This window comes from Halichoerus grypus, chromosome 12, assembly GCF_964656455.1.
Source record: "Halichoerus grypus chromosome 12, mHalGry1.hap1.1, whole genome shotgun sequence".
Taxonomy (NCBI): Eukaryota; Metazoa; Chordata; class Mammalia; order Carnivora; family Phocidae; genus Halichoerus; species Halichoerus grypus.
The window spans coordinates 448,860-476,813 of record NC_135723.1 but is presented as its reverse complement, the minus strand read 5'-3'; the positions used below and the strand labels follow the sequence as shown (position 1 = coordinate 476,813).

At 56.4% G+C, this 27,954-nt stretch overlaps 1 protein-coding gene across 2 annotated transcripts in view; it reads left to right on the top strand.

Moving 5' to 3' along the window:
• The window catches only part of NUDCD3 (NudC domain containing 3), a 58,366-nt gene that overhangs the window by 12,015 nt on the left and 18,397 nt on the right, over positions 1-27,954 (top strand). The window contains exon 3 of one of the 2 annotated variants that reach the window (XM_036085264.2): positions 23,536-23,632. In XM_036085264.2, the coding sequence (XP_035941157.2) occupies positions 23,536-23,632 (97 nt within the window). Of the gene's footprint in view, positions 1-23,535; positions 23,669-27,954 lie in introns of both variants that reach the window. The other variant, XM_036085263.2, reaches the window with a different exon arrangement.

Sequence of the window (27,954 nt, the reverse complement as noted above, 5' to 3'; positions counted from 1 at the left end):
AATTCTGCAATGCATTTATAGCCGACAGGCTTCGGTTTTAGAAGAGGTTCGCCTCACGTCTTACAACAGTGACTTCTGTTGCCTGTGTTCAGTACTGAAAGTGTGTGGCAGCGATGACCTGGCGTCCTAGGCTGTAGGGTGGAGGGCCGCGGGGAGCGCGCGTGCGTCGGAGGGAGGGCTGTAGGAAACCTGGGGAGCTCGGCCCCCTGCAAGTGTGTGTTTCAAGGTGGAGGACCCAGGGTGCTGCTTTTTACAGGGGAAGAGATTTGCTTAAAATCATACAGTTAGGAGAGAGGGCCAGGGTTAGGGGGACTCGGGCAAGAGTCCGTGTGCTCAGAGGCCTGAACTTGGCTATGTTTGCTTCGCTGTGTTAAGAAAAAAGCAACTATTAGCAGAACTATCTGACAGATGCTTTTTAGAAGTAAAATGACCTGCTTGTAGTTAAATGTTTTTCTAGAACATTAGAGAATGTAACTTTGTATGCTAGCTTATTTCTTTTTCATTGAAAAAGACATATATGCACCTTTCAAAAAATGCATTAGGTAGAATTTAAATACAAAGGAGAGCAGCGCTCTGTGAACCCCCATGCCCTCGCGTCACCCTCGTTACCTGACCTTTCCCCCTCAGGCGTCATCGTAAACCAAATTCTACTTGGTCATTTCATCTGTAAATATTTAAAACCAGTGTTTAGGGGCGCCTGGGTGGCTCAGTTGTTAAGTGACTGCCTTCGGCTCAGGTCATGATCCCAGGATCCTGGGATCGAGACCCGCGTCGGGCTCCCTACTCGGTGGGGAGCCTGCTTTTCCCTCTTCCTCTACTGTTCCCCCTGCTTGTGCTCTCGCTCTGTCAAATAAATAAATAAAATCTTAAAAAAAAACCAGTATTTAAGCTTCCGGTTTTTTTTCTATATTGTACTTAAATAGTAATAAAGATTTGTTGAGATCTACAAATAAGGCTCCAGCCACACATCATTTATTTCTCTTTTATTTTCTCACAATTTATTTGTTAAAAAAAAAAAACAAACCCTGGGCATCTGCCTGGCTCAGTTGGTGGAGCGTGTGACTCTCGATCTCGGGGTGGTGAGTTCAGGCCTGATCTGGCCTGCAGCTCACCGGCAAGAACAGCAGGCTGGGGTATGTTGAGTTTCCCACTCTCTGATTGTTACACGGTGAAGTAAATTGGCAGTTAAATTTAGGGTGAGTATTTTTGAAAGTTACAAGAGTGTGTAGTGGAAGTGAGTTCTCCCTAAAGGGGACCATTGCGCATGCTTTCTTTTGCAAATGTTATGTTTTATACAATTTTTATTTTTCATCTTTGCGTGTATAGTCTCTCTGCTGTCCCCCGTTCTGTACGCTGTGTTGTGTGTGGACTTTCTGTTACACCCCCGAGGGTGCTGGGGGGTCTCCCCGCTGCTGGGGGGTCTCCTGGTGCATCTGCTTTGTTGTGTCCTCACGGTGCCCTGGTCAGGACCACATGCTGCAGTGAAGGACCCAGCCCGGCTGTGCTGGAGAATGTTGGAGATGAGCCGTGGAACTGGGGTTTCCCTTGAAGTCACTGGGGCTTTCAAATGCTGGTTCCCGGGCCCGCCCGCCGCGATCTGATTGCGTTGTCCTGGGTAGGCCATGTGTCAGGATTTTCAGAAGCTTTCCAGGTGACTGACTGGAGCCGAGGTTCCTCCCGACGGCCTCCCGCTGTCCCACCGTGTGCTGCAGTGCCGCTGTTCGGAGTGTGATGAGCTTGTGTCCGGTCTGCTGCCGTCACAAGTGATGCTGCACGTGTGTCTTGGACAATGTGTGTGAATATCTGGGGGACGAATTCCCTGGGCAGGAGTGACTGTTTACCAGGGCTTTATTGTAATATGGTGGTTGGTTTTTTTTTTTTTTTTAATATTTTACTTATTTATTTGAGAGAGAGCGAGCGAGCACAAGCAGGGGAGCCTCAGAGGGAGAGGGAGAAGCAGACTCCCCGTGGAGCAGGGAGCCCCCCGTGGGACTCGATCCCAGGACCCTGGGATCTTGACCTTAGCCGAAGGCAGACGCTTAACTGACTGAGCCCCCCAGGCGCCCCAGGGGTGCACGTATCTTTTCAGATTAGCATTTTCATATTCTCTGGGTAAATAACCCAGTAGTGGAATTACTGGATCATATGGTAGTTCTGTTTTTAACTTTTTGAGGAACCTCCATACTGTTTTCCACAGTGGCTGCACCATTTGCATTCCCACCAACAGGGCACGAGGGTTCCTTTTTCCCCATATTCTCACCATATTTCTTGTCATTTTCATTTTAGCCATTCTGACAGGTGTGAGGTGGTATCTTATTGTGGTTTTGATTTGCATTTCCCTGATGATCAGTGATGTGGAGCATCTTTTCATGTGTCTGTTGGCCATCTGGTTGTCTTCTTTGGAGAAATGTCTGTTCCATGTCTCCTGCCCATTTTTAAACAGGATTACTTGGTTTTTGGGTGTTGACTTGTATAAGTCCTTTATAGATTCTGGATACTAACCCTTTATCAGGTATGTTTGCAAACATCTTCTCGCATTCCATCGGCTGCCTTTTATTTTGTTGACTGTTCCCTTTGCTGTGCAGAAGCTTTTTATTTTGATGAAGCCCCAGTAGTTTATTTTGCTTTTATTTTCCTTGCCTCCGGACACATATCTAGAAAAATGTTGCTATGGCTGATGTCGGACATTGCTGCCAGTGCTCTCTTCTAGGATTTTTATGGTTTTAGGTCTCACATTTAGGTCTTTCATCCATTTTTGAGTTTATCTTTGTTTGTGGTATAAGAAAGTGGTCCAGTGTCATTCTTCTGCATGTGGGTTGTCCAGTTTTCCCAACACCATTTGTTGGAGAGACTGTCTTTTTCCCATTGGATATTCTTTCCTGCTTTGTCGAAGATCAGTTGACCATGGAGTTGTGGGTCCATTTCTGGGCTCTCTATTCTGTTCTGTTGATCTATGTGTCTATTTTTGTGCCAGTACCATACTGTTTTTTGTTTTTTTTTTTTAAAGATTTCATCTATTTATTTGACAGAGAGAGACACAGCGAGAGAGGGAACACAAACAGGGGGAGTGGGAGAGAGAGAAGCAGGCCTCCCGCCGAGCAGGGAGCCGGATGCGGGACTCGATCCCAGGACTCTGGGACCATGACCTGAGCCGAAGGCAGATGCTCAACGACTGAGCCACCCAGGCGCCCCAGTACCATACTGTTTTGATCACTACAGCTTGGTAATAGAGCTGGAAGTCCGGAATTGTGATGCCGCCAGCTTTGCTTTCCTTTTTCAAGATTTCTTTGGCTAATTGGAGGTCTTTTCTGGTTCTGTACAAATTTTAGGATTGTATGTTCTAGGTCTGTGAAAAATGCTCTTGGTATTTTGATAGGGATTGCATTAAATCTGTAGATTGTTTTGGGTATGTAGACATTTTAACAATGTTTGTTCTTTCATCCCATGAGCATGGAATGTCTTCCCATTTTTTGGTGTCCTCTTCAGTTTCTTTCATGAGTGTTTTATAGTCTCCAGAGCGCAGGTCTTTCACCTCCTGGTTAAGCTTATTCCTAGGTATTTTATTATTTTTGGTGCAGTTGTAAATGGGATTGTTGTCTTAAGTTCTCTTTCTGTTGCTTCATTATTAGTGCATAGAAATGTAACAGATTTCTGTATGGTGATTTTGTATTCTGCAGCTTTACTGAATTTGTTAGTTCTAGTAGCTATTTGGTGGAGCCTTTAGGGTTTTCTATATCTAGTGTCATGTCATGTGCAAATAGAGTTTTATTTCTTCCTTACCAGTTTGGATGCCCTTTATTCCTTTTTGTTGTCTGATTGCTGTGGCTAGGACTTCCAGTACTACGATGAATAAAAATGGTGAGAGTGGACTTCCCTATCCTGTTCCTGACCCTAGGGAGAAAGCTCTCAGTTTTTCCCCATTGAGTAGGATATTGTAGGTTTTTCATATAAGGCCTTCATTATGTTGAGGTTTATTCCCTCTAAACCTACTTTGTTGAGGGTCTTTATTGTGAATTGATGTTGTACTTTGTCAAATGCTTTTTCTGCATCCATTGAAATAATCATATGGTTTTTATCTTTTCTTTTATTGATGTGATGAATCACGTTGATTGAGTTGCAAATATTGAACCACCCTTGCATCCTGGGAATAAGTCCCACTTGATCATGCTGAATGATGCTTTTAATGTATTGCTACACTTGGTTTGCTAGTATTTTATTGAGAAATTTTGCATCCGTGTTCATCAGCGATTTTGGCCTGTAGTTCTCTTTTTTAGTGGAGTCTTTGTCTGAATTTGGTGTCAGGGCAATGCTTTCGGCCCCGGTTATCTCGTCCACCCTACATCCCAGGCCTGGAACTTGCCTGGCACGTAGTTGGCACTCGGTACAGCGGAGTGCATGAATGATTCAAGTTTAAAGTCGGGTCAGAAAATAACCCTTTGAACTTGAGCACATCTAGTGAAGGCTGTGACCTAGTAACGTTCTGCGTCCCTTGAGTTTTCAGAGTACTGCCTTTCACACTGGCATCTGTTTTGCTTGTCCCTGTCGCCTTTTAGGGCAACTCCGTGTTCTTCAGACTCCCTGGCCGGGTCCTGAAGCCGCTGTGGCATTTCCCTGGGAGGTCAGTTGCTCGGGCTCCCTGGCAGCATGAGCCCCAGCGGGACAGAGCCCAGGACTGCGTGCCAGGGCACTGCTCACACAGGCCTCGGGCTTGCGAGCCAGACCGAGGCGGTGGGAGTAATCTGGACTATACGCCTCGTGCTTAGAAGTGGAACCCTCTGGGACGCCCCTGGTGTGCGACAGGCAGAGTTTGGGCGTCTGCCTGATGGAGGGCTGGGGCCTCAAGCAGGGCCTGGGTGCTCGAAGCTTGCCGTGAGGACCCTGGGAGTCACATGAGTGTGCGTCTGCGCGTCTGCTGGGCCCTGAGCCGGGAGCCAGTGTGCAGGCCTGGGTTCGTCTGCTGAGCAAGGCCGGCATGTGCTCCGTCTTGTTCCTCTCAGCTTCTGTTCCTTTGTGCTCTTTTAAAAAACTTCGTGTTTGTAGATAACTCAGGTCTGCAAAGAAAAATGTTGCAAAGATCATACAAAGAATTGTCCCGTGTCCCCAGCGTCTTCTGTAGCTCGGGGCTGCTAAGAGCTCCTCTGAACCTTGTTCCCATGTCACCTGTCCTTCCCATAGTGTCCCTAATCCCAGCCCGGGGGCAGCCCATGGTCATCACTGCATTCGGGGCACAGTTCCCCCGTCTTGTCTCTCAGGACCTTGGCACTCGTCAGGAGCGCGGACTCCATCTTCCCTGGCGGGATGTCCCTTGGTGTGGTGTTGCCGGTGTTCCCCTGGGACCAGCCGACGTGCCGGCAGTGCTGCCGTGCTTCCGGCTGAGGCTTTCCGTGTCCCCTTTGTCACGCCGCAGGTGTCTTGTTGGAGGTGTGTTGACGCTCGGTGTGCATCTTGTTTCCCCACGTACTTTTGCCCACGAACCTTAGCGACCAGCGATTGTTCTTGCCTGTGACCGTGATCGGTGAGGTGGCCGCCAGCTTGCGATTCTGCTTCCCTCCTTGCTTCTGCGGTCACAGATGGAGATCACCCCGGGAGCAGAGGCTCCTCTCAGCCGTGGGTGCGATTGTGTGTGTTCATTTGTCCTCACTGATGTCCCTCCCTGGTTTTGTCACTCGCAGTGCCCCTTCCAGTGGGCACGTCCTTTGACGCGTGGGCGTTGTTCCTGGGCCTGGCTCCGTGTCCCCGCACCACATGACGTGCAGGTCCTCCCGCGGGCAGGCGGGCAGCCTGGGCCTTTGACTCGAGAACGGGGGTCTGGGGCTGGGCTCCAGCCCTGTTTTATGCCCGTTTCCTGGTCTGTTTCTCGTCACCCTCTGCAACGCTCCTGCTCGGCTTTTCACTTCCTGACTGCAGCCTTCTTCCCCCTTTCACGGAATGTGGGGTGCAGATTGGGAGTAAAGAGCCCTGCGTTCACGTGCCAGCTCTGAGTCACTCAGCTGCCGGCCTTGAGGCCGTTGTTTTCCCGCCTGGGCACTGGGGCGGGGGCGCTCTGGGCTTCCAGGCTCGGCAGGGCTGCGTGAGGTGGTGCGGGGACAGTGTCGGCTGGAGCCGAGCCCGGGGCCTCTGCCTGCGCCCAGCCGTGCCTGTGTCGTTGGACTCGGCCTGGGCCAGGCGGCGGCGGGAGCGCCAGCCTGCTGGGGCCTCTGACCGGAGGCCGTGGGGAGAGAGGGCTGGGCGCCCCTCCGTCGCCCGTGATGCGAGCGGTGCTGCTTCCTGTGGCGGCACCGTCGCGTCGTGGGGTCCGAAGGAGCCTCTCCCCTCCAGGGGCTGTGCGGTGGCTTCTGGCAGGCACAGCTTGGGGGGCGGCAGCGCCCTTCGGGGGTCCGCAGTAGTGGCCCCCGTGCGCCTGGGCAGCATCTTCTCCACGGGGGGACGGCGCGCTCCTCCCGGGCCCTGCGGGGGGTGGGGGGAGGCCAGTCTGCGCTCGTCCCCCGGCGGGTCCAGTCCTGTGCCCAGTGCAGGCAGCTCCCTGAGAGCCTTCTGTCCGCCGCTGCCCGAGCTCCGCGGTAAGTGGGTGGGAGGACTGCCTGTGACCTAAAAACACTTGAGCGTGTTCCAGGAGTCCCTGGGGAAGCTGAGTACAGTAGGAGGGATGTCATTTCAGATGCTCGTGTCCTCCCAGGAGAACACACTTCCAGGTCCTTGTTTGCTCTCGTTGCGGACGGCGCTGCTGCGGACGCCACGCCCCGCTGCCCGTGCCCCAGCTGGAGGGGGCTGCACGGGGTGGGCGTGGGGTGACTGACTCCCCGACTCGCTCCGGGGCTGCCTGCCCACCCCCGCCCCCTCTCTCGGGGCCCGTGTTGGAACAGAGCGAGCCCTGCTGCACCGCAAGGAAACAAGCGTCAGGAAGGAGGGGAGCAGCCCCCCACGAGGGCCCGCACACGGGGCCGCGCTGTCTGCTCCAGCAGGTCAGGGGGACCTCTTCACGGCCGCGGAGAGCTCGCTGTCCTAGCTCTCCGGGTGAGGCTGCGTGTGCTTGATGACAGGGACGTCGCGAAGACCTCCGCCGAGGGGGCCCTGGGGCGGCACGCGCCGTTGGCCTGGCGGCCCGTCCCGGCTGCGGGCCAGCGGCTGCCCACCCGGGTGCACTGGTCACCGCTGCACCCCGCCTCTCTGCACCAGCGGCTCGTCCCCGCGCGCTGTCTGGTTGAGCGCCGTGGATTTCGCGGCTGCAGCCCGTATTTAGATCCGTTTCCATGGTAGCCCTCCAGCCTTGGAGCTTCCTTTTTCCCCCCAAGTGCTTTTTTTTACTGGCGTTTTGGAAATGCTGCCTGCAGATATTTGAAGAGATTGTGGCAGTGGAAAGGGGGTGCGGTGGATCTTCTGTCTCCTTCCCCAGGACCCCTGGCTCCGTCTCTCCACGGAGTGGCCTTTCGGGAGAACGTGAAGGCGGGCGGATGCTGGTCGCGCCTCCTCCGCGCCCCGGGCTCCCAGCCCAGGTGAGCGGCCCAGTTCTCGCACAGCCCTGCCGGCACTCCAGGTCTCCCCCACGTGCTCCGCACGCCCTGCTGCCCGCGGTCGGTTTGCGCGGCGGTGCCCTGCTGCGTGCGCGGGGCGTCGTGCGCGCTCCCACCCCGGCCTCGCAGGTGCTGCGTCGTGCGCGCTCCCACCCCGGCCTCGCAGGTGCTGCGTCGTGCGCGCTCCCACCCCGGCCTCGCAGGTGCTGCGTCGTGCGCGCTCCCACCCCGGCCTCGCAGGTGCTGCGTCGTGCGCGCTCCCACCCCGGCCTCGCAGGTGCTGCGTGTCCTCTGGAGCAGCTCCCCAGGGTGCCCTGCTGGGCTGTGCCCACGGCTTGGTGTCTGCTCCGCTGGCCTTGTTCTGGAATCACGGCCCAGCGTGGACTGAACCCTCGACCGTGAGGGTTCCCAAAGTGGCACATGTTCATTGGGGAAAACTAGGAAGTACACGTTCAACCAAGACGAAAGGATTCAGTGTCCCCTGAGGGCCGCCTGGTGGCGCCGTCCAGCTCTCGGTTTCGGCCCAGGTCGTGATCTCAGGGTCGTGGCATCGAGCCCCGTGTAGGGCTCCGCGCAGGGAGTCTGCTTGAGATTCTCTCTTCCCCTCTGCCCCTCCTCCCATGCTCGCACGCACGTACGTGCTCTCTCCAAAATAAATAACTTTTTTTTTTTTAAGTGTCTCCTGACAGTGGGAATGACCGTTGTGTGCCCTGTGGTCACCGAGTCGTGCCCGGCTGGGCCCCCACAGAGTCTGGGTCCCTCTGTCCTGCAGACACTTAGAGTTAGAACCGACTTTCCCGTGTAGACGCCGTGAGTCAGCTGCTGTGGCGGACGCGTGCCCTGCGGCAGGGGTGGGGCTGCGCAGTCGGAAGGCAGGGGTGGGCCGCACCTGTGCCGGGAGAGAGCCAGCACCGTTGGGGTCTCTGCAGCCCGAGGACCAAGGGGTGGCGGTGGTCCTCTTTCTGAACGACCACGGGTGTGCAGGCAGGAAGGAGTGAGGGCCGGTGTGCACGTGTGGCGGAGTCGGCGGCACACAGTACCGTGACCCTGCCGCCGCGGTGCCCGTCGCCCAGCCACCTGTGAGGTAACCCCCGTTTCCCACGTGAGTTGGACCCCGGGGCCTTTTCTTTCCCGGTTAGCCTGCTGTCATCTTGAGGGACTGTTTTCTGGAGGAGCCTAAGAGGTCGTAGAAGACCTAAATTCTCCTGATTTCATCTCGAAAGTGTGTTTTGTTGCGATTTTTCATTATTCTTTGCACCAGTGACGAAGACACTCGTGTGGAACCACAGACCCGCCGCTGGTCGTGGGCGCTCGCACAGGTCATGACCGTTCTTGAGTTCAGCTTCTGAGCCGTGCTGAGTCCCTTTCAGCGAGCGTGGCTTGCACTTGTTCAGACAGCGGCTGATGCATTTGTCTGTGTCCCTCCCCAGCGTCCCCAGTGTCCCCCGGGACCATGCCTGCCGTGCCGTCCTGCGGCCTCAGCCTCTCCAGGAAGCTGGCTTTCTCAGGGTTTGGTGAGCCGCGGTCTTGTGTTCCAGGTTCCCGGGAGCGCCAGTGAAGGCCATCACCTTTCTGGGGCTGCGCTCTCCAGCCCTTGGGGGGCGGCCTGGGGGCCCGTGCCGGCTGCCGTGCTGTGGAAGCGGAGCCCTGGCGTCCGTCTCCCAGCTGTGCTCTGGGCTCCGTGCCGCCTGGTTCAGATGTGCGTGCGTTCGTGTGTGTGTGTGTGTGTGTGTGTGTGTGTGTGCGCGCGCGCGCGCGTGCATGCATGGGAAGGGGCCGCGTGCACAGAGTTGGGCTTGGAGTCTTTCCCCCCCACCCCGGGCCTGCTCACTCGTCTGAGCGTGCAAACAGGCCGCCCTGTGCATACGCGTGCACACACGAGAACACGTGCACGAGCCTGGCAGACCCTGCCTTGTGTGGGGGGGTCGCGCTCTGCCTTCTCTCCAGGCCCTGCGCCGCCTGTGAGCGGTGCTGTTGAGCCCGTGTCTGTCGTGCGCCCGATGGCCGCGGCTGCAGCCCTGTCGAGCCTTGCACGTTGTCCTCAGGCGTCTTCTGACTGACTCAGAACTGCGCGGGAAGGGGGTGCGGGAGGATGGGCCCCCTTAGCCAAGATGACATGCCACCCACTTCTGATGTGGGTGTAGCTTCAAGTACAGCCTGATGTATTTCTACAAACTGAACGTTGCCCTAAGTCACCACCCAGAACGAGATATTCCCAAATGAGAGAGAACTGGAAGCTTCCCCAGGGCCTCCCCCCATCTCCCCCTGTTCCCTGTTCTGTTAGGTAGGCCACCCCAGCCCGTGTGGACGGCTCTGCAGAACAAGTGACAGCCTGTCCCCACAGCTGGGCTGGGGGGCATGCGCTATGCTTTGCAAGTCGTGCTTGCCCGACAGGGGCACCCTGACGGTTGAGCGCTTACTTCTTGTATTATGTGTGATGTTGTATTTTCACACTGTGCCTTTTTTTCTGAGGATGCTCTCCTTATGTCTTCTGTCCATTTTCTGTGGGACTTTGTTATTTTGTCCTTCAATTTTTTAGAGCTTTCTGTGTATACTGGGAAAATTAGATCTTTATCTGTAATATATTTTTCCAGTTTATTTATGTTTTTTTATTTGTCTTTGATATTGCTTACGATTGTTTTTTTTCCTCCGAGCAGAGGTGCTTTTTAATATTTAAAATGTTGGTTATAAAATGTATTATCAGTCTTACTTATTTTCTTTTGCTTCTGGATTTTGAGTTAGAAAAGTTTCCCTAGGGACGCCTGGGTGGCTCAGTCAGTTAAGCGGCTGCCTTCAGCTCAGGTCATGATCCCAGTGCTCTGGGATTGAGTCCCGCATCGGGCTCCTTGCTCAGCAGGGAGCCTGCTTCTCCCTCTGCCTGCAGCTACCCCTGCTTGTGCTCTCGCTCACTCTCTCTCACCCATGCTCTCTCTCTAACAAATAAATAAAATCTTTAAAAAAAAAAAAGGAAAGAAAAGTTTCCCTACAATGAGGTTATGAAGGATTTCTCCCACACTCCTACTTTCCTCTACTTGTTCGAGGTGGCTGGTTCTCTAATGTCCTTCGGGGAGAGGGAAAGGGTCGCCGGGCGTCAGGGCTGAAAGCTGTTTTTTCTTCTTGTGGGTTTTTTTCTTTTCCCTTAGTTAGTGTAGCTTTGGTGGTGGTGATACTCCATATACCGCTGCTTACTGGAAAGGGCTTGTGGTTGAGGGTGGTGTGCTCCGCAGACAGGCTGTGGGGGTGGGGGGGCACTTCCTGACTGCCTTTCCCGGGAGAGTTGCCAGGGACAACGAGCGGGCTTTCGATGGTACTGAGACCTGCATGATGCTACCTTAATGCTTAGTTTGTGCCCCTTTAATGAGAAGAGAGATGAGGTTTTCGACACCATGATTTACCCGTGGTGTTTGCTTCTGTTTGTTGCTCCAGCGCCTGGATTCTGGCTGCTGCCCTTCTCTTGGGTTTATAAATAAAATTCACGTGCCTTCTTGTGCACTGCTTTCCTTTTTCCAGTCGATCCCCTGAATTGTGTAGGGATTTGATCATGTGTCTTGTCTTTGGTGATTTCCTTTGTTAGATTTTAGAGAGTTCTGTCTCCCTTCACGCTGTAGAGTGGACGTACCATTCTCTTGTCTGTGAAAGGGGTCAAGACTGTTCTTTAATGTTGTTTGATTCCTTTAAAATGAATGTCACTTGACATGGTTAACTTCTGTTTTATACCCTTGGGGTCTTTAGTTGATGTCACGGTGAAACTGCGTATTAACTTGAGGAATATTACTGATCTCCTTTCATTAACTGTGCTGTTGAAATCATCGCATTGTTTGTGGCTTCCTTTTCTTCTCCTGTTATATTCGGGTATGGAAAGTTACCCTGGAGAATTCGATACAGATTTCCTGTGTCCTGAGATGAGTTGATAACTAGATATTTATTGTGTGTGTGGCATTTAGGAATGGTATCCTTCCCACTATGCTACAGCTTGGGACAGGGAAGCAGGTCATTAATTATACGAGTAATAAAAGCAAGGTCTAGAAAATTTGGGAAACCAGAAAATTGTTCAGGTTTCGTCACTATTGGTATCTTGTTGAATTTCCAGTTAAAAAGTTACATTTGCGGGCGCCTGGGTGGCTCAATTGGTTGGGCGACTGCCTTTGGCTCGGGTCGTGATCCTGGAGTCCCTGGATCGAGTCCCGCGTCGGGCTCCCTGCTCGGCGGGGAGTCTGCTTCTCCCTCTGACCCTCCCCCTCCCATGCTCTCTCTCTCAAATAAAATCTTTAAAAAAAAACCAACTTACATTTGCTATTTGTTAGAGCATTTTAACATTAGAAAATACTTGGCCACAGTAACAGGTGAGTTTCAAATACCTATGTGTACAAATCTTTACCTAATTCTGTAGCTGATGTTAAACAGCACGGAGAATCTGCTCACATACCTTTTTCATGCTCATGCATGCGCACACACAGACAGCTTTTAAAAACGGACATATAACCAGGCGCTGTAGAAGTCCTCTCGATTGGGTACAGTTAGGTGTTTTTAGTATATAGTTAAAGGCTGCACCACCCTCCCCACTGGCTCATTCCCGCACGTCATCATCACCCCGGAAAGAGCCTCCCTCCCCGTGTCCCCTGACTTCCCAGCCCGAGGCCACCGCCAGTCTACCCTGGTGTCTGTAGTTTTGCCGCTGTGACATTTTTTTTTTAAGATTTTATTTATTTATTTGTCAGAGAGAGACCGCTAGAGAGGGAACACAAGCGGGGGGGGGGGGGGCGTGGGAGACGGAGAAGCAGGCTTCCCGCTGAGCAGGGAGCCCGATGCGGGGCTTGATCCCAGGACCCTGGGACCATGACCTGAGCCAAAGGCAGACGCTTAACGACTGAGCCACCCAGGCGCCCCGCCACTTGTGACATTTTGTATACTTGGAATCCTGCCATCTGTGGCCTAGTGTCCGGCTTCTTTCACTCAGCGTCGCGTTTTCCAGGTTCACCCGTATTTGTAGGAAGTATCAGGACCTTGTTCCTTGTGCTGCCTGAGTCAGACTTCATTGTGTGGATGCACCACCCTGTTTCTTAAGTCACTGGTTAATGGACATTTGCCTTGTCTGTATGAGGAATGGTGCTGTGAAAATTTGTGTACACGTGTCTGTGTGGACACACGTTTCCTTTTCTCTTGGACACACACCTAGGAGTGGATTGTGGAGTCCTCCGGTAGCTCTGCGTTTAGCGTTTTGAGGAGCCACCAGACTTCTGCAGAGCGGCTGCCCCCCTTGCGCACCAGCACCACGTGGGGTTCCGTTTCTCTGCAGCCCGTGCTTGTTGCTGTCTGTCTTGTTGGCCGTGACCATCTGACGGTTTAGATGGGCGTTTCCCGGTGAGTAAAAATGTTGCCTATTTTTTTCATGTGCTTATTGACCATTTGTACATTTTTGGAGAAATGCCTATTCAGACCTGTCACTCATTTTTTAATTGGGCTGTCATTTTATTGTTAGATATGGAAGAGTTCTTTATGTATTCTGGATATGAGGCCCTTACCGATACATGATGTGCCAGTGTTTTCTCTCATTCTCTTTCTTGACCGTGTCCTTGATGCACAAAAGTCTTTAATTTTGATGAGGTCTGTTTTATCTCGGTTTTCTTTGGTTGCATGTGCTTGTGGTGTCGTATTTAAGAAACTATTGCCTAGCCCAAGATTGCAATGATCTACTCTTGTGTTTTCTTCCTAGAGTTTTATATATTTTAGCTCTTGCATTCTGTGGCCCTTCTGAGTTTATTTCCGTGTGTCTGAGGCTGTGGTCTGTGTGGATATCCAGTTGTCCCAGCACCACTTGTTGGAAAGACTGTTATTTCCTCGTCCAGTGGACTTGGTTTCCTTGTTGAGAAGCAATTGGCCATGAATCGGAGAGTTTCTTTTTGGACCCTCCATTTTGTTCTGTTGAAGCTCCGTGCCTGTCCTTATGCCAGTCCCACCTGTCTTGACTACTGTGGCTGTTACAGGAAGCTTTGAGATTGGCAAGTGTGAATCTTCCAGTTGGTCTTCCTTTTTCAAGATTGTTTAGGCTATTTTGTGTGAATGTGAGCACTGTAGGGAGGGGCGGAGGGAGAGGGAGAGAGGCTCTCAAGCAGACTCCCCACTGAGCACAGATCCCGACGCGGGGCTCCATCCCAGGACCCTGAGATCATGACCTGAGCAAAAAATCAAGAGTTGGGTGCATAACCGAGTCCCCCAGGCTCCCCTGTTCTGGCTGTTCTGTCCTTGCATTTCCATGTAGGTTTTAGGATCGGCTCGTCCGGTTCTGCACAGAAGCCAGGTGCAGGCACTGATGGGGACCGCACTGGCCGTGGGTCAGGCTGGGGAGTCTTCCAGCCCATGAGCTTGAGGTGCCTTTCTATTTTATTTGCTCTTCTTCAGTTCTTTTCACCACGTTTTGTTGTTTTTGAAGATTCAGTTTTGTGGGTTTTTTGGGTTTTTTTGCGATTAAATTTGTTCCTCAGTATTTTATTATTATTATTTTTTAAGTTTTACTTATTTAAGTAACCTGCACACCCAACATGGGGCTCGAACTCAGGGCCTTGAGATCACGATCGCATGCTGTACGGACGAGCCGCCAGGTGCCCCTTTTATACTGTTGTAAATGGAATTGTTCTCTTAACGTCTCTCTCAGAACGTTCATAGCTACGGTATAGAAATACAGTGGATTTCTGCATATTGGTTTTGTAAGCTGCAACTTTGCTTAACTCGTTTACTAACTCTATTTAAATATTTAATAGATTCTTAAGAATTTTATGTATTTACACAAGGTCGTATCATCTGCAAATAGAGTTTTACTTCTTCCTTCCAATCTGAGTGCCTTTTACTTGTTTATTTTCTTGCCTCGTTGTCCTGCCTGGTGCCTCCGGCACAATACTGAGTAGGAGCACGGAGAGCGGGCCCCTTGTCCGGTCCCCAGTCGTGGGGACAGGGCTCAGACTCAGCATTAAGCGCAGCGGAATCTAGGGCCCTCGCCCTTCTCCTGTCCCTGTTGGGAACGTCCTCTAGCGCCTTCCAGAGAAAGTGGCCCTGAGAGGAGCTGTTGGGACCTCAGCCTCCCTGATTTCCCAGGATTCAGGGGGTCGTGGGATGAGGGGCTTTCACGGTTTGCCCGTGACCGAGTGGGACTCCAGTGCTGAAAGGAGGAAAGCCCGGGAACCGCGCGGGATGCCTGGGCCTCGCCCGTGCGCGGCGGACACTGGAGCCGTGGCACGTCAGGCTGGCCGTGACCTCTCAGGCGGTGACTCTTGCTCTGGGCGGGCAGCTGTCCCTTCCCGGGTCCCCCGAGTGCGCCTGCAGTTTCGACGCCCGTCCTGCGTTTCCACAGACGTTCCTTCGTTCTTTCTGGTTCTCGCCTCCCTTCTGTTTTCTTTATTCTTCAGCTCCCGGTTCCAGTGTCCCAGCTTCTTCCTTCTACATTCTCTCTTTCTGGTTTTGTTTTTTTCCTGGGAGATTCATGCATCTTTCCTCAGCTGTATCTGCCGGTCCTCGTGTTGAGTTGGCTTTTCCTTTGCTCTCATTCCTCATTGCCACACGCTCTTTGTTTTCTGAGACGGATCGTTGCCACTGTTCTGTAAATCATACGCTGTCCTCCTGTCACGGCCCAGCGTCGTCTTGCTGTGAGAGGCTGGACGTGCGCAGATGCATCTCTACTCTGGTGCCCTTGGTGGTGTGGAGTGGGGACGGGCCCCTCCTCTGGACACGGTCGCACCCCTCCCCGTACCCAGCCCACCTTTCTCTTCTTCAGGGGGCTCGTGTCCCGATTCAGCAGTTGGGGGTTCTGTGGTATAAATTGGTTGCTTTTTAAGTCTGTTTTTCAGTTTAGAAAAGAGTTTTTAAAACTTTAACTTCGTGATAACAGAATTTGAACTAAGAATTCCTGACTTAATTTTTTTTTTTTTATTTTAAAGCCTGAGTTAAACCTTTTTCCTACTGTTAAGTGGGTCTTGTTTCTATATTTGTTTCTAATGCTTATGTGTCGAGAACACATGTTTTGTTTGCAGAATGAGATGAAATCCAGGCAAATTTAAAAACAGGGTATAACTTATTTCAGGATAATTGACTCTTTTTCATCTTTGTGGGATTGTGTATGAAGGAGGTTCCTATATCACTAAGTACGGTGGTTGTTAACTTGTGCTAATCCTGGAGAAAATGTTCATTTAATAGAAACCTTGTAGCTTCTCGTGTGCTTTACAGAACCGTGAGGTGTGTGAGGTGAAGGAGGTGTGTGCCCAGGGGTCCAGATGGAGAACCACTTGGTCATTCCAGGTTGTGGTGTTCGTGCAGACGAGGACCAGGTGACACAGCTGCTGGAGAGCGTGGAGGCTTCCTGGGGGACGGGGGGCTGGATCGGCATGGACGCCCTCTTCATGCCAAGTGCTCGGCTCCCCAGGCCCCCGGGCCTGCTGTGCTGAGGTCCCGTCCAGAGCCCTCCTGCAGGGCCGCTGTTGGTAGGATCCGTCCGTCTTCGGAGGATTCGGCTGCTGACCCTGTGAGGGTGGGGGTGCTGGCCCCAGGGCGCGAAAGCTGGGGTTTCGATGCAGGTGGTGAGGGCCAGGCGGGGAAGTCGGGGGACGTGCGTCGTGTGACGTTGACGTGGGGGATGCACGCTCCATGCCGTAGCGCACACACACCCAGGAGGACTGCTCTGCACATGCGTTGGGCAGGTGTGCTTGGGGTCAGGTGTGCGGGACAGTGATGACAGCTGGCCGGATGCAGGGCTGCCTCAGACGTAAATCGCAGGGAGTCGCAGCGTGTGGGAAGCGCGATGGGACTGAAGTGCAGTGGAACGACACGAGGTGCCGGGCCTCTGTGCCCAGATCTTGCTTGCCCGTGTGGCTCAGACCTGTTGGTAGCAGCCTTTCCGTGACCGCCGGAACCCCGTGCCCCGGCCTCGTCCCCCGGGTTCTCACGTCTTCCCTCCCGCCCCGCTGTGTCCACGCTCCTCCCGCTCGGGCCTCCCTTCCCCGCGCCACAGCCCTCCCCGGTCCAGGGCAGCCTGTGCCCAGTGCGCCGTGACGCGTGTCAGCAGCTGCTTCTGTCGCCAGGACAGAGCCACCCTGCCGCTGCCGGGGCCAGGGAAGGCCCACCACCCTTCCCAGCCTCTCAAGCGTCCTTTTCCCCCAGTTTTTTCTGCTTTACCTTTCATAAAAGTGACACCTGCTCTGGCTCTTCCATCGTGGTACTTTCTGGTTCTCAAACCTTGGCCCGCCGGAAGCAGGCTGTTGGGTCGGCGCCCCGCCGTGTCCTCCCATGTGCATGCGTGTGCACCTGGTGTGTTCGCACACGGTGGCCCCAGAAACCACCCCGTGCCCTGCCGGCCCGACACCGCGGACAGTGGCTCGCCTCGGGGACAGCTTCTCAGAGGTCTTCCAGCGTCAGAGTGCGGGCAGGAGGGGGCGTGCCACGGGGCTCCCAGTCTGAGGAGCGGTTTGGAGGCTGGCTACAAACTGGGGTGAGTGTACATCCGCGGGAGAGTGGGCGGCTCTGGGGACGCCGCTGTCCGGAAGGCGGGGAGAGGCCGGGGCAGCCCCGGGTCTCATACTGGGGCTCTCTGGTTTCCGTGTCACCCTGACCGGGCCTCCTGCCGCCGTGGCGCGGCCACCGTGGCTTCCCTGCGTGTGGTGTGAACGTTTGGCCCCGGGCTGTGCTGCGGGCCGCGTCCCTCCGGCAGGTGGGTGGGTGCGGGAGGCGCAGTGGCGTTTCCTCGAGCGCGATGCTTCTCCGCGGGGCAGTCTGTTGGGATGGCAGTAGTAAAGCTGCTCATGCCGCGACTGATCTCGGATGTGAGGGGGAGAAAACGGGTTAGGGGTAGGAGTTCAGCGTCCTTCACGTGATGTGTTCGTGGCGCAGGTGATCTCGCTTTTGTTGGAAGATGTCTATTTTACAGTCGTGGGCTTGTAAAATGCTTGGGATGCTCTCACCCTTGTTCAAGTAATGAGCGTGACTTCAGAAAAAGTCTCACCATAACAGACTTCCTCTCTCGGTGGAGGAGAACAGCGTGCGGTAAGTACCGACGCCGTCTGTCGGCTGGCTGTCTGTACGGCTTGTCCCAGGTGCTCCGTGATCTGCATTAAAACCTATCAAATCATTCTCGGGCGTATTACGACGGGCTTCATGAACCTTGCCTCCTTTCTTTTAGGTAAGGAATCATCTGGTATTTTTAATTGTGCTACAAAATTAAAATGTTAAAAGCAGATTGTCAAAATGTACTTGTTACAAGAATTTTGTACTGAGTCCTGACAGCGGTGGGCAGAGTCCCCACCAGTCCTTCTGGGCGCCGCAGCCGCACGCTCTCTTTCTCTTCACACGGGCTTCTGGTACGACTGGTCAGGGCCAAAGCAGGAACGCGTGAGAGCAAGGTTGGACATGGGCTGATGACTGTGGGGCGTAGGGATCAGAGCCCAGGAGGGGGCCCTGTAGGCCACAGGGGCGACCCTGGCGAGGGGAGGGCCCCAGGAGCCGCTTGAGTCCAGAGCTGGGGCTTGTGTTAAACAGACGTCGTGAGGGAAGTATGAGGACCACTTACACACCAGGAGACGGCGTCTGTGAACTGTGAAGCCGACGGAGTTCTTCCCCCCCGATCATAGAGTTATTGTGCAAACCAGGGAAAGCACCAACAGAAGCTGTGGCTGGAGCATCACAGAAGTGAGAGGACGTGGCCAGTAAGCGTGGACACACGGGAACGTGAGTGCAGGTCGCACTGAGACACTCTTTTCCTGTGCGCTCGGTGGGCAGGGGTCTTGGGGGTCGTAGGACCCCATGTGGGCACGCTGCAGGGGCTGGGTCGTGGGGCGGCCTTGGAAGTCCGCAGGCGCTCTCTCAGTGGGACGCTTCCCCCACAGCCCGGGCCATCGGGGCCCCCCGCTGGGTGCACAGCCAGGACGGACCCCCCAGATTTTCACAATTCCGCGAAAGGAGAGAACCGCACCAGCAGCGCCCACGAAGCTTCTCTCTGCTTCCTCACCTGGCGTTCTCGATCCCTGTTCCGTCTTTCCCTACCCCAGACTTGTTTTGGTTTTGGTTTTGATAGGACAAATCCAGAAGTCATGAAATTTCACCCATACATACTTCAGTAAAAATAGGACTGAAGCTTACTGTAATTGTCGTGAATTTCTAAGGTCACCTAACGCCTAGTCCATGGCCACTTCTTCTCGATTGTCTCACGGAGCTTTCTCACAACTGGTTTTTCAGATTCGCGTTCCAGCAGGCCCCAACGTGGCGTTTGCGTGCTGCGTCTTCTAAGCCTCCTGATTTAGAATACTTCTCCTTCCCTCTTTAATCTCTTGCTGTTTATTTGTACAGAAACTTGGAACTTTGTCTGTTAGACTTTCCCACGTTCTGGACTGGGCTGCCAGCGCATTCACGGCTCTTGTGACCGTGTTCTCTGCTCCTGCCCGTGTACCCTGGCGGGATGTGGTGGGTTTTTGGCCTGGTGTTGGGGACTGTCACAAAGGTGGGGACATCACAGGACGCGCCTGGTGTCTAGCATTGTGGACATTGGTGTTCTGGACCCTTCTGTGGGCAGACCCTCCCCCCACCGCCCGCCCTGCTGCCCAGAAGCAAGTTTCCAGTGCAGGTGACGAAACGGTGACTTTCTCATGGTGGTCTGCCTTCTTCATTGACTGTCTGGAGTCCTGATGGAGGGACTTGGCTTTTTGAAATTCTGGTTCCTGCAGAACCGTTTTACTAATTTTCACATGGAGTTGTACTCTGGCCATCAAGGGGACTGATGGGCTTTTGTTTCATGAGCTTACGGACCTTTGAATACATCACATGCTTCAGTCTTTTATGGACATTTTTTTTTTGATGGGGGGGCAGAGAACCCTAGGCGGGCTGCCCGTCCAGCACGGAGCCTAACACGGGCCTCAGTCTCACAGCCTTGAGATCCTGACCTGAGCCAAAATCAAGAGTTGGATGCCCAAACTGATTGAGGCACTCCTGTGCCCTGACGTTGTTCTCTTTTGAGGTTCAGATTGTCTCGTGTTGGGCCAGCTCGTGTGTCCCTTTCTTGGGGCCTCCTCATTTTGAGTGGTGTCCTTGCTCAGGCTCTGGTCCCTGTGTGACGCGGGCCGCTCCCATCTGGGAAGACTGGTGATAGATGCTGAACTGGTGATGCTGGGTGCAGAGAAAATTATTGAAGCTAGATTTTAAAGAAGGGGAAGGGTAAAGTATAGATTTCTTAGGCAGGATGTGCAGCTTGTCTCCCCAAGTGCCCCAGAGGGCCAGGTAGCCTCCCTTCCTTGTGAAAGTGGACTGACAGGCCTGTGTCCTGAGCCAGACTGTCTTTCCAGGCGGGAATGCACTGAAGAGGATGGCGACCCAAGTGTGATGGCGACAGTGACCCTGGGCAGGAGGGGACAGCGGATGTCAGGGAGGCGCCTGGACCGCACGGAGCTGGTGTGCGGGGAGCTGGGCCTGGAGCAGGGCACCCGATGCTGTGGGCTTCTGCTGCTCCAGGAGCTGGGAAGAGGTGGCCGCTGGAAAGGAACCTGTAGGTGCGGGGGGGCAGGAGGGCGGGTGGGTGCTGCTGGGACGGGAGGCCGTGAGCACGGTGGGCCTGCCTGGTGCGGAGCCCTCTGGGTGGGTCACTGTGCACACTCTGCAGTCGGACCCTTCCTTTCCAAGCTGCACGGTGAGTGTGGCAGTCACGTCTCGGTGCCGAGACGGGGCCTGTGGACCTGCTTCCAGGAGGGCACAGTTGACGTGAGGCTCTGAAGCGGGGCATTCGCCTCCAAGGGTGGGCTCACCTCCTCCAGCTTGCGAAATGCAGACACCCAGAGAAGAGTCCCTGCGTTCGCACCTGCTGCGGCTCCTGTCCGGGGGCCGGATGTGGTGGGACCAGTGAGCAGGAGGTCAGTGGGAGAGATGGAGATGTCGGGGAAGGGAGAGATTTAACTGCTTAAACATGCACACGCTCAGGCCTGGTCCCTCCACTGGGTACACTTGGGGAGCCACCCACTGTCCCAGAACCTGGGGAGGGGCCTGAGGGCGGCCCCTGTGCCCCCACTTATACACCGGTCCCTATTCCCCATGCGCACTTGAGCCTCCTGCACAGACGCCTTTATGTTGGGTCAGTGACCCCCTTACCCACCACTTCCCACCCTGACCACTGCGGTTCTGAACTCAAGGAAGGAGGCCCTTGGTTCCTGCCGCGCACAGGGGCACGGAGGGAGGGGCCCCGCAGAGCTCCCCCCGCGCGGCTGGGGCTGGTTTGGTGCCCGCAGCGCGAGGAGCCTGGCCTCACTTTCCCTTTAACACACGGTCAGGACGCTGTCACGGGGCTGATGGGCTCCTTGGACGTGGGCGCCGTAGGGAGGCCTGCCTGCCGCCTGCACCCCGGCTGCTGACTCACGCTCCTCCCCCCTCCCCACCCCCAGTGTGCTCCCGGCAGCTGCAGGGGCGTGGCTCCAGGCCCGGCGGGGATGACAAGGCGAGGGGGCCCGGAGCACCTGCACATGACAGGAGGCTTATTTTTACACATTGTTGGCTGGAAATAATCGACTTTATTTAAAGAGAATGTAGATTCCAAGTGTTTAAAAAAGCACCCAGCAGTGTGCCCGGCTCCGTGGGGGGCGGCTGCGGGTCCGCTCGGGGTGAGCCGGCCGGGTGCCTGCCTGGCTGCCCGCCCTGCAGTGCTGGGGCCAGAGCCCCTCTTGCGAGCGCCCGGCTCTGGGACAGCTCAGCTCCGCGGGCAGGTGGCCCCTCGCGCGTGGCCCTGCGGCGTCTCTGCCGGTGTCTGCTGCGCGTTACGGTTGAGGGGTCGTGTGGACCCCAGCCGGTGAGGGCTCCGTGCTGGGTGCGGGACGCGGCCGCGCCACCACTGTGAGAGGTCCCGCGGTTTATTTCTCGATTTCTGCCAGTGTTGGCCTTTATTTTGCGTATATCTCATGTCCGCGTTTCCATATGGTTGATGATTTTAAATCGTTAATACGCACAGTTCCGAGGGCCGAGCAGTGGGGTGCGTCTCCCGGCTTCATCCTGGTCGGCTCTGCGGAGCTGTTGTCTGCACGTTCGAGCGTGGTCCGTCTGACGTGAGCTTTCGAGCTGCAGTGGGTGCTAGAGCGGCTTGGGGTGCAGTGCCGTCTCCCCGGGCCCCGTCTGAGGTGTGGAGGTGCCAGCAGGCTGGAGTGGTCATGGCAGAGCTGCCCGGTCGTGGGGCCGCAAGGCGGATTGCCGCCCCCTGTCTTAAAAAGAGCTGTTTTTCTCTTGATCAGATGTGTGTATCGTGAGGAACTTGGGTAATGGCCAAGAGAAGAAAGGCAGACTGCTCGTTGCTGCACCACCCGGAGACCCCACAGAGACTTAACAGGCCTGTCCGTGGGCACGGACGCACGTGCGTGTTCCTTCCTAGGGAGCGGGCCTGGGCCGCACTCAGCCGCACGCCGGGTGCCTTGCTCCTGGGGCTGGGCGGCTGTGCGCGCGTGTGTGTTGTGGCCCGGACCTCTCCTGCCTCCTCCACGCTGCTCTCTGCGGCTCTCTCCCGAGCTCACTTCCAGACTCTGGGGAGGGTCCTCCTGGCCTCTTTTCAGTTTCTGCGGAGGCAGACAGCCCTCAGCCCTTGTGGCCCGCGGCCGCACGGCCGTGTTCACACCATCGTCCCTCTGAGCGCATCTTCGTGTCCTGGTCTCCCCTTGTGAAGGACGCAGATTGGATCGGGGCCCCCGATGACCTCATTTTAACTTGGAAGTAAGGCACATTCTGAGGTGCTGGAAGTTAGGACGACGTAGGATTTTGGGGGTCACACTTCGGCCCCTAACGGCAGCCACTTGCCAGCCCCGATGGGTGGGCCGTGACGGATGCCCAGCCTCCCATCTAAGGCGCGCGACGCACACCCACAGGAGGTAAACACATTCTCGTCCTGACGCTTCAGCCAGAAAAAGTGCCTCCCCGTGAACCACCACCTGGCAGAGGTGAGGGGCTGATGGCCTGCATGCGCTGCGAGCCTCTTCCACGTGTCTTCACGTGCACCGAGGAGGACCTGCACGGTGCCGTGTCCCCCCACGGGGTGTCCGCTGGGCTTCCTTCCGAAGGGCTGGAGAAGGTGGCTGAGCTGCACCTCCGTGATTGGGCTTCTGTCTTTAATTTAGGTGTAAAACTCACCGTAGAGGGCTTGTGAGTCCAGACTTAACTTTTATAATGCTATTTTTGCTGTCGTGAGCACCGTTCCGTTTAACAGCAACCGTTCTACCGTACTTCGTTCGTGCCATCCACTGCTTGGCCAGGCGTGTGTGCGTCTGGGCTGGGCGGGCCCTGCAGGGACAGGCGACGTGGCTGGTGGGTTTTCCAGGTAGCCCGGGCTTTGGTGTGTTGCCCTCGCTGGGCGCTCGTCACCGGGAGAAAGCCGAGGCTGTGGTGGGTTAGGGTGGAAGCCGAGCGGCTGCGGGCCGAAGTTGTTCTGCTGTTTTGTGGAGCTAGGCCCTGCCGAGCAGTGGTGAGAAAGCAGGAGCCCCGGGACTTCATTACTGCCACCCTTTGGTTGAGCGACGGGCCTGGTCCGTGAGCTTCGGGAAGCCCGGCAGCAGGCCCGCTGTTTTGTGGAGCCAGGCTGCGGATGCTGTCCCCAACCCGCGGGTGGTGCCCTCAGGGGCTTCTCCGCAGTGTCCCTTTGTCCCCGCAGTTTCCTAGGAGGCCTGAGTAGCAGGGTCAGGAAGTGTGAGACTCAGCTTCTCAGGAGCTGGAGATGTGTGGGCGTGGGTACGCGGTCAGGGCCCGGGCGTGCGGTGGGGCCCGGGCGTGCGGAGGGGCCGCGGCGTGCGGAGGGGGGCTGTGGTGTGTGGTGGGGGCTGGGCGTGCGGTGGGGGGCCCGGGCGTGCGGTGGGGGGCCCGGGCGTGCGGTGGGGCCTGGGCGTGCGGAGGGGCCGCGGCGTGCGGAGGGGGGCCGGGCGTGCGGTGGGGGGCCGGGCGTGCGGAGGGGCCGGGTGTGCGGTGAGGCCCGGGCGTGCGGAGGGGCCGCGGCGCTCCGGCGTCTGGGCCCAGGTGCATCTCACCGGTTGCTCTTCCGCAGGAGGCAGGAGCAGTTCCAGAGGAACCCCGACAGCTACAACGGTGCCGTGCGAGAGAACTACGCCTGGTCGCAGGACTACACCGACCTGGAGCTCAAGGTGCCCGTGCCCAAGCACGTGGTGAAGGGCAGGCAGGTAACCGCGGGGCGCCTGCAGCTTCTCTGCGCGGCTTCTGACTTCGGGCACAGGTATGGGGGGCGGCGGGGCCGGAGCCGGGCCTTCCAGACGTGCCCCGCCCAGGCTTGCCGTGCTGTGCGAGCACACCCGGTGGCTGGTGGTTCGCTCCGCTGTCGTCCTGTGGGTCGTTGCTCGGCGTGTTCGTGGAAAGCGCCACAGAGGAGGTAGGGTGGTCGGTGTGCCCGTCTCACAGATGGAGAAGGTGGTGTCCCGAGCAGGGACCCCGGGCTCTGCAGTGGCGTGTGGACGCCCGGTCCTGTGCTCTGCGGGGCTCCCCCACGGACAGGGGCCACGTCAGGTGGGAGCAGTGGCACTCACAGCTCCACTTGGTCTCTCCACCTCCGTGAGCGTGAGCAGAAATTTAATCTTTTAGTGGGAGAGAGATGTTTACTTTTACTAAGTAGATAGGCTTCACTTTAAAGGAAAAAGCCCCATGTGGTTTGTGAAACGGGACTTTTTATCATAATCCTTTCAACGTGAAGAATTCTGATACTTGCGGAGAAAGCACGTCCTCCTCGCATCAGCCTTCAGGAGAGCCTGCAGCCTGCCAAGCAAGCCGCACCTTCCATGTCCGTAGGCGGGAAAGTGAGGCCCAGGGGTCGCTCAGCCTCCCGAGCTGACACAGGGAGCGCACCGCGTCCCCCACTCTTGCCGTGCCTGGACTGAGCGCGCTCAGAGTGTGTCTGGGTGGCGATGGGGGGATGAGGTTGTGGTTCGTGCGAGGGTGTCAGCCCCCAAAGCTCAGGCTGCTTTCCCACTAGTCAGAGACCAGCGCTGCTGGCTGCTTCCCAAGAGCAGGTCCCACAGCGCGTACAACAGAGCTCGTCCGTGAGTTCACGCACATTTTCTGGAAACGGCCGCCACGTGAAGTGGTACCGGCTGCTGCTGGTCTGGACATGTGTGAGCCAGAGCCAGACCGGGCGGTGAGTGAGCCCCTCCGGGCCCCCCGTCTCGAGGTGCCGACCCCAGACTGCCCGCGCTCTACCTGGAACAGGCCCGCCCCGTGCGTCGATGAGGGCGGCCCGTTCTGCTGCACGGGCTCCGTGGCTCCGTGTCTGGTGTGTGGCTGGCTGTCATGGCACCATGCACTCGTTTCCCCCTTTACCGCTCTTCCCACCCTGTCTGAGGAGATCTCACCGGGGTCTGTGACCCCTGGTCAGGTGGACTTCGGGATCCAAGGCACGACCTGGTGACTGGGGGTCATCCCCCCGGGATCTGCCTCCGGTGACCGTGTCCCCTCTGGTGCAGGCCGACCTTCCTGGGGGAGTACTTTGCCCGGCATCTGCTGGGGTTTTATGGGGCAGGTGTTGATTTAGGGCTTATTTTTTGGTGGCATTGCTTTGTGCGTAGGTGAAGGAGTTACGAAAAGTGTTGGCTGCGGACTTTGCTGGTCTGCTGTCTGACCTGTGAACTTCTGGAGCTTTCTCCAGAAGGACTCGTGTCAGACCCAGCCCAAAACTAGTGATTTTCTCTTTGACTCTGGAGACCCGGGTGACCTGGCTTCTCCCGCTGTCCTTTCCGCCCGGGAGGCGGACATGCTGGTGACGTCAGCGTGTCTCCTGACCCTGCCACGAGCCCTGTATGGCGGGGGTCCTGCTGCCCTTCATCACATGGCCGAAGGGACAGGCCATCGTACCCAGGGCTCAGATCCACGCTTCTCTCCAGTGCGGGTGTCCTGACCTCTGGGATAACACGCCCCGGCTTCACCCAGTGTAGCCCTGGGTTTTGCTTGTTCTCAGGCGAGACATTTCCTGGGCCCGTGATGGTCCCCAGGGCTCGGCCAAGATTGCCGCTCTGGGGCTGACGTCCGTGGGGATCAGGCAGTGACCGTCGGCACCGGTGGGGCTGCTCGGGGAGCGGCAGGTGGCGTGCGCTGCGTCAGTGGGTGCTCTGTTGGCTCGGGCCCTGCCCGGCCCCTTCCTTTCCCCCCCCTGAGGCACCTGTGGCCGTGCTGGACAGGACTTGTCCGGGGTCTCCGGGGCCAGCGCTCCCGGCACGCAGAGGTGTGCGCGCGAGCCAGGTGATGGCGGTGCCGCGCTGGAGGAACCGTGTCCCGTGTGACACCTGCTGACCGCATCTCTGCCAGGCCGGCCTCATCGCTGACGCGAGGGAAGCCTCCTCCTCCTGCTCCTCCTCCTCCTGCTCCTCCTCCTCCAGGGTGTCTTCTGTCCAGGTTACTGTGTTGTTTGGTCTTTTTAGCTGAGGTACGGCTGACGTGCCGGTTCCAGGCGCACAGCCCGGCGCTTTGATCCCCGCGTCTGCGGGAATCTGGTTAACGCCTGTCGCCGCACGCAGGAACGGAGTTGTTTCCCTCGGGGCGTGAACTCTCGGGATTTAGTCTCTTAGCAACTTCCACATTCCCCCTTATTCCCACACTGCAGCCTTCTCCTAAAATGTTGTGGTCTCTCATTTTTTTAGCGACCTAAGCATTTTAGCCATGACTCACTTAAAATTCCGGAATAGGTTTATTTTGTGTGTCTTGGCTTTTGCTGGTCTCAGGGTTTTCCCTCAGAGCTGCCATGTTCTTTGTGGACTGGCCGCCTTCCAGCTCTTCTCCGAGTTGCCCGTCCCAGCCACCTGGCAGCAGTGTTGATTTTTGGGATTTGTCTGTGGCACCTGTCACATGTCATCGTGATGGTAGCTGCGGTCACGGCAGCGTGGGGACAAAGTCACAGATGGGGGTGCGCGGTGGGGGGGGCGGGGGGCGGGGCTGCGTGCTGCCGCAGGACCCCTGCGCCCCCGCTTCTCCAGCGGCAGAGCATCGCCTCTGGGGCCGATTTTCCTAGAAGCGGACTTGCCCCTTGGAGGTCGAGGAGGACGGACAAGAGCATGTGCGCAATGCTTCAGCTTTTTGCTGTTGATTATTCTGCCGGAGAATCTGAGGAAAAACTCACGGTGAAGCTCTGGTCTCGCGCGTGAGGGAGCGTGCTGGGCTCTGTGCTCCGTCCCCGCCGCTGGGCACGGCAGCCAGGTGCCCCCTCCTGCCCTCGGGCGGGCGCCGAGCGGCGCGCTCACCACAGAGCTGTTGGCGCCATCCCCGGGGTCGGCTGGGGCTGGTTAGGAGCCTGGCGTTCCGCTGAACCCTGGCATTTTAATGCTGGGACTTGGGACGCAGAGGGTCGGAGTCTACACCTGCTGGTTTGCTCGGGCGGAGGCCGCAGACCATCTGGGAGAGCGGCGGCGAGCGGAGACCGGGCCCGGCCGCGTGAGCTGGTCGCCTTTGGGGGGGACAGCGTCACGATGTTGCTGCAAAGTCACGGCAAGTACGTTGGACGACAAGCAGATTTCTCTCCTCCTGGGTGTGCTGCTTCCTGCTGGAGCTGGGGGGAGTCTGCGCTAACCTGGCTGGTGGGCCCACGCCGCTTGCGTCTTCACCGCAGGAACCTTCCAGAACGGCACCCCGGCTTCTGAGCATGTCTTGTACAGCAGTGCTTTGCCCCTGAGCTCGAAGCAGCTGATGGAGTTGGTCTGAAAGCTCCGTACCCCGGGGTTCCCTTCTCAGACGGCGTGTAGAACGAGTGTCGGCCGGAGCGTTAGAGAGGCGGCTCCAGTAACAGGAGGGCCACGGGCTCCGTGTCTGCGTCGCAGTGTTTGAACGCTCAGGACGTTTGTCTTCAGGGGTGTCAACACCGATGGCAGGGAGTGTCTCCTGCGTCTGTCCTCCCGCCCTCTCCTGGCCCCCGCCCCGCCCCCGGCATCGCGTACGAGCTGCTGGGACGTCCTGGCAGACAGACGCCAGATCTGTGATCAAGTACGAGCGTGTGCTGTCACCCCCCCAGCACGATGACACGTTTGCGCACCTGTTCCCCGTGTGGGCACACCGGGGCGGCTCTGGTCTCTGACGCTGGCTGCCGTGCCCCCCGTGCCCCAAGCGTGCCTGCTCAGGCCGCCAGAAACCCGAACGTGCAGGTGCCCTGAACCCCACGGCCCCTCACACCCAGGGCTCCGTCTGCCTTTGTCCCTTCAGGCAGCAGGCTGGTTACTAAACGAGTCCCCTGGTAATTGGCACTGAGGTTGTTTGCAGTCTTCTGCTGGAAATAGACAATAAAACAGTAATGCCCTTTAATAAATTTTATCTTGGGGGGCTCCTGCGTGGCTCAGTCAGTTAAGTATCTGACTCTTGGTTTCGGCTCAGGTTGTGATCTCAGAGTCGTGGGATCGAGCCTTGGGTCTGCTTGAGATTCTTTCTCCCTCTCTCTCTGTCCCCCCCCAACTCACACACATGATTTCTTGCACTCTCTTTC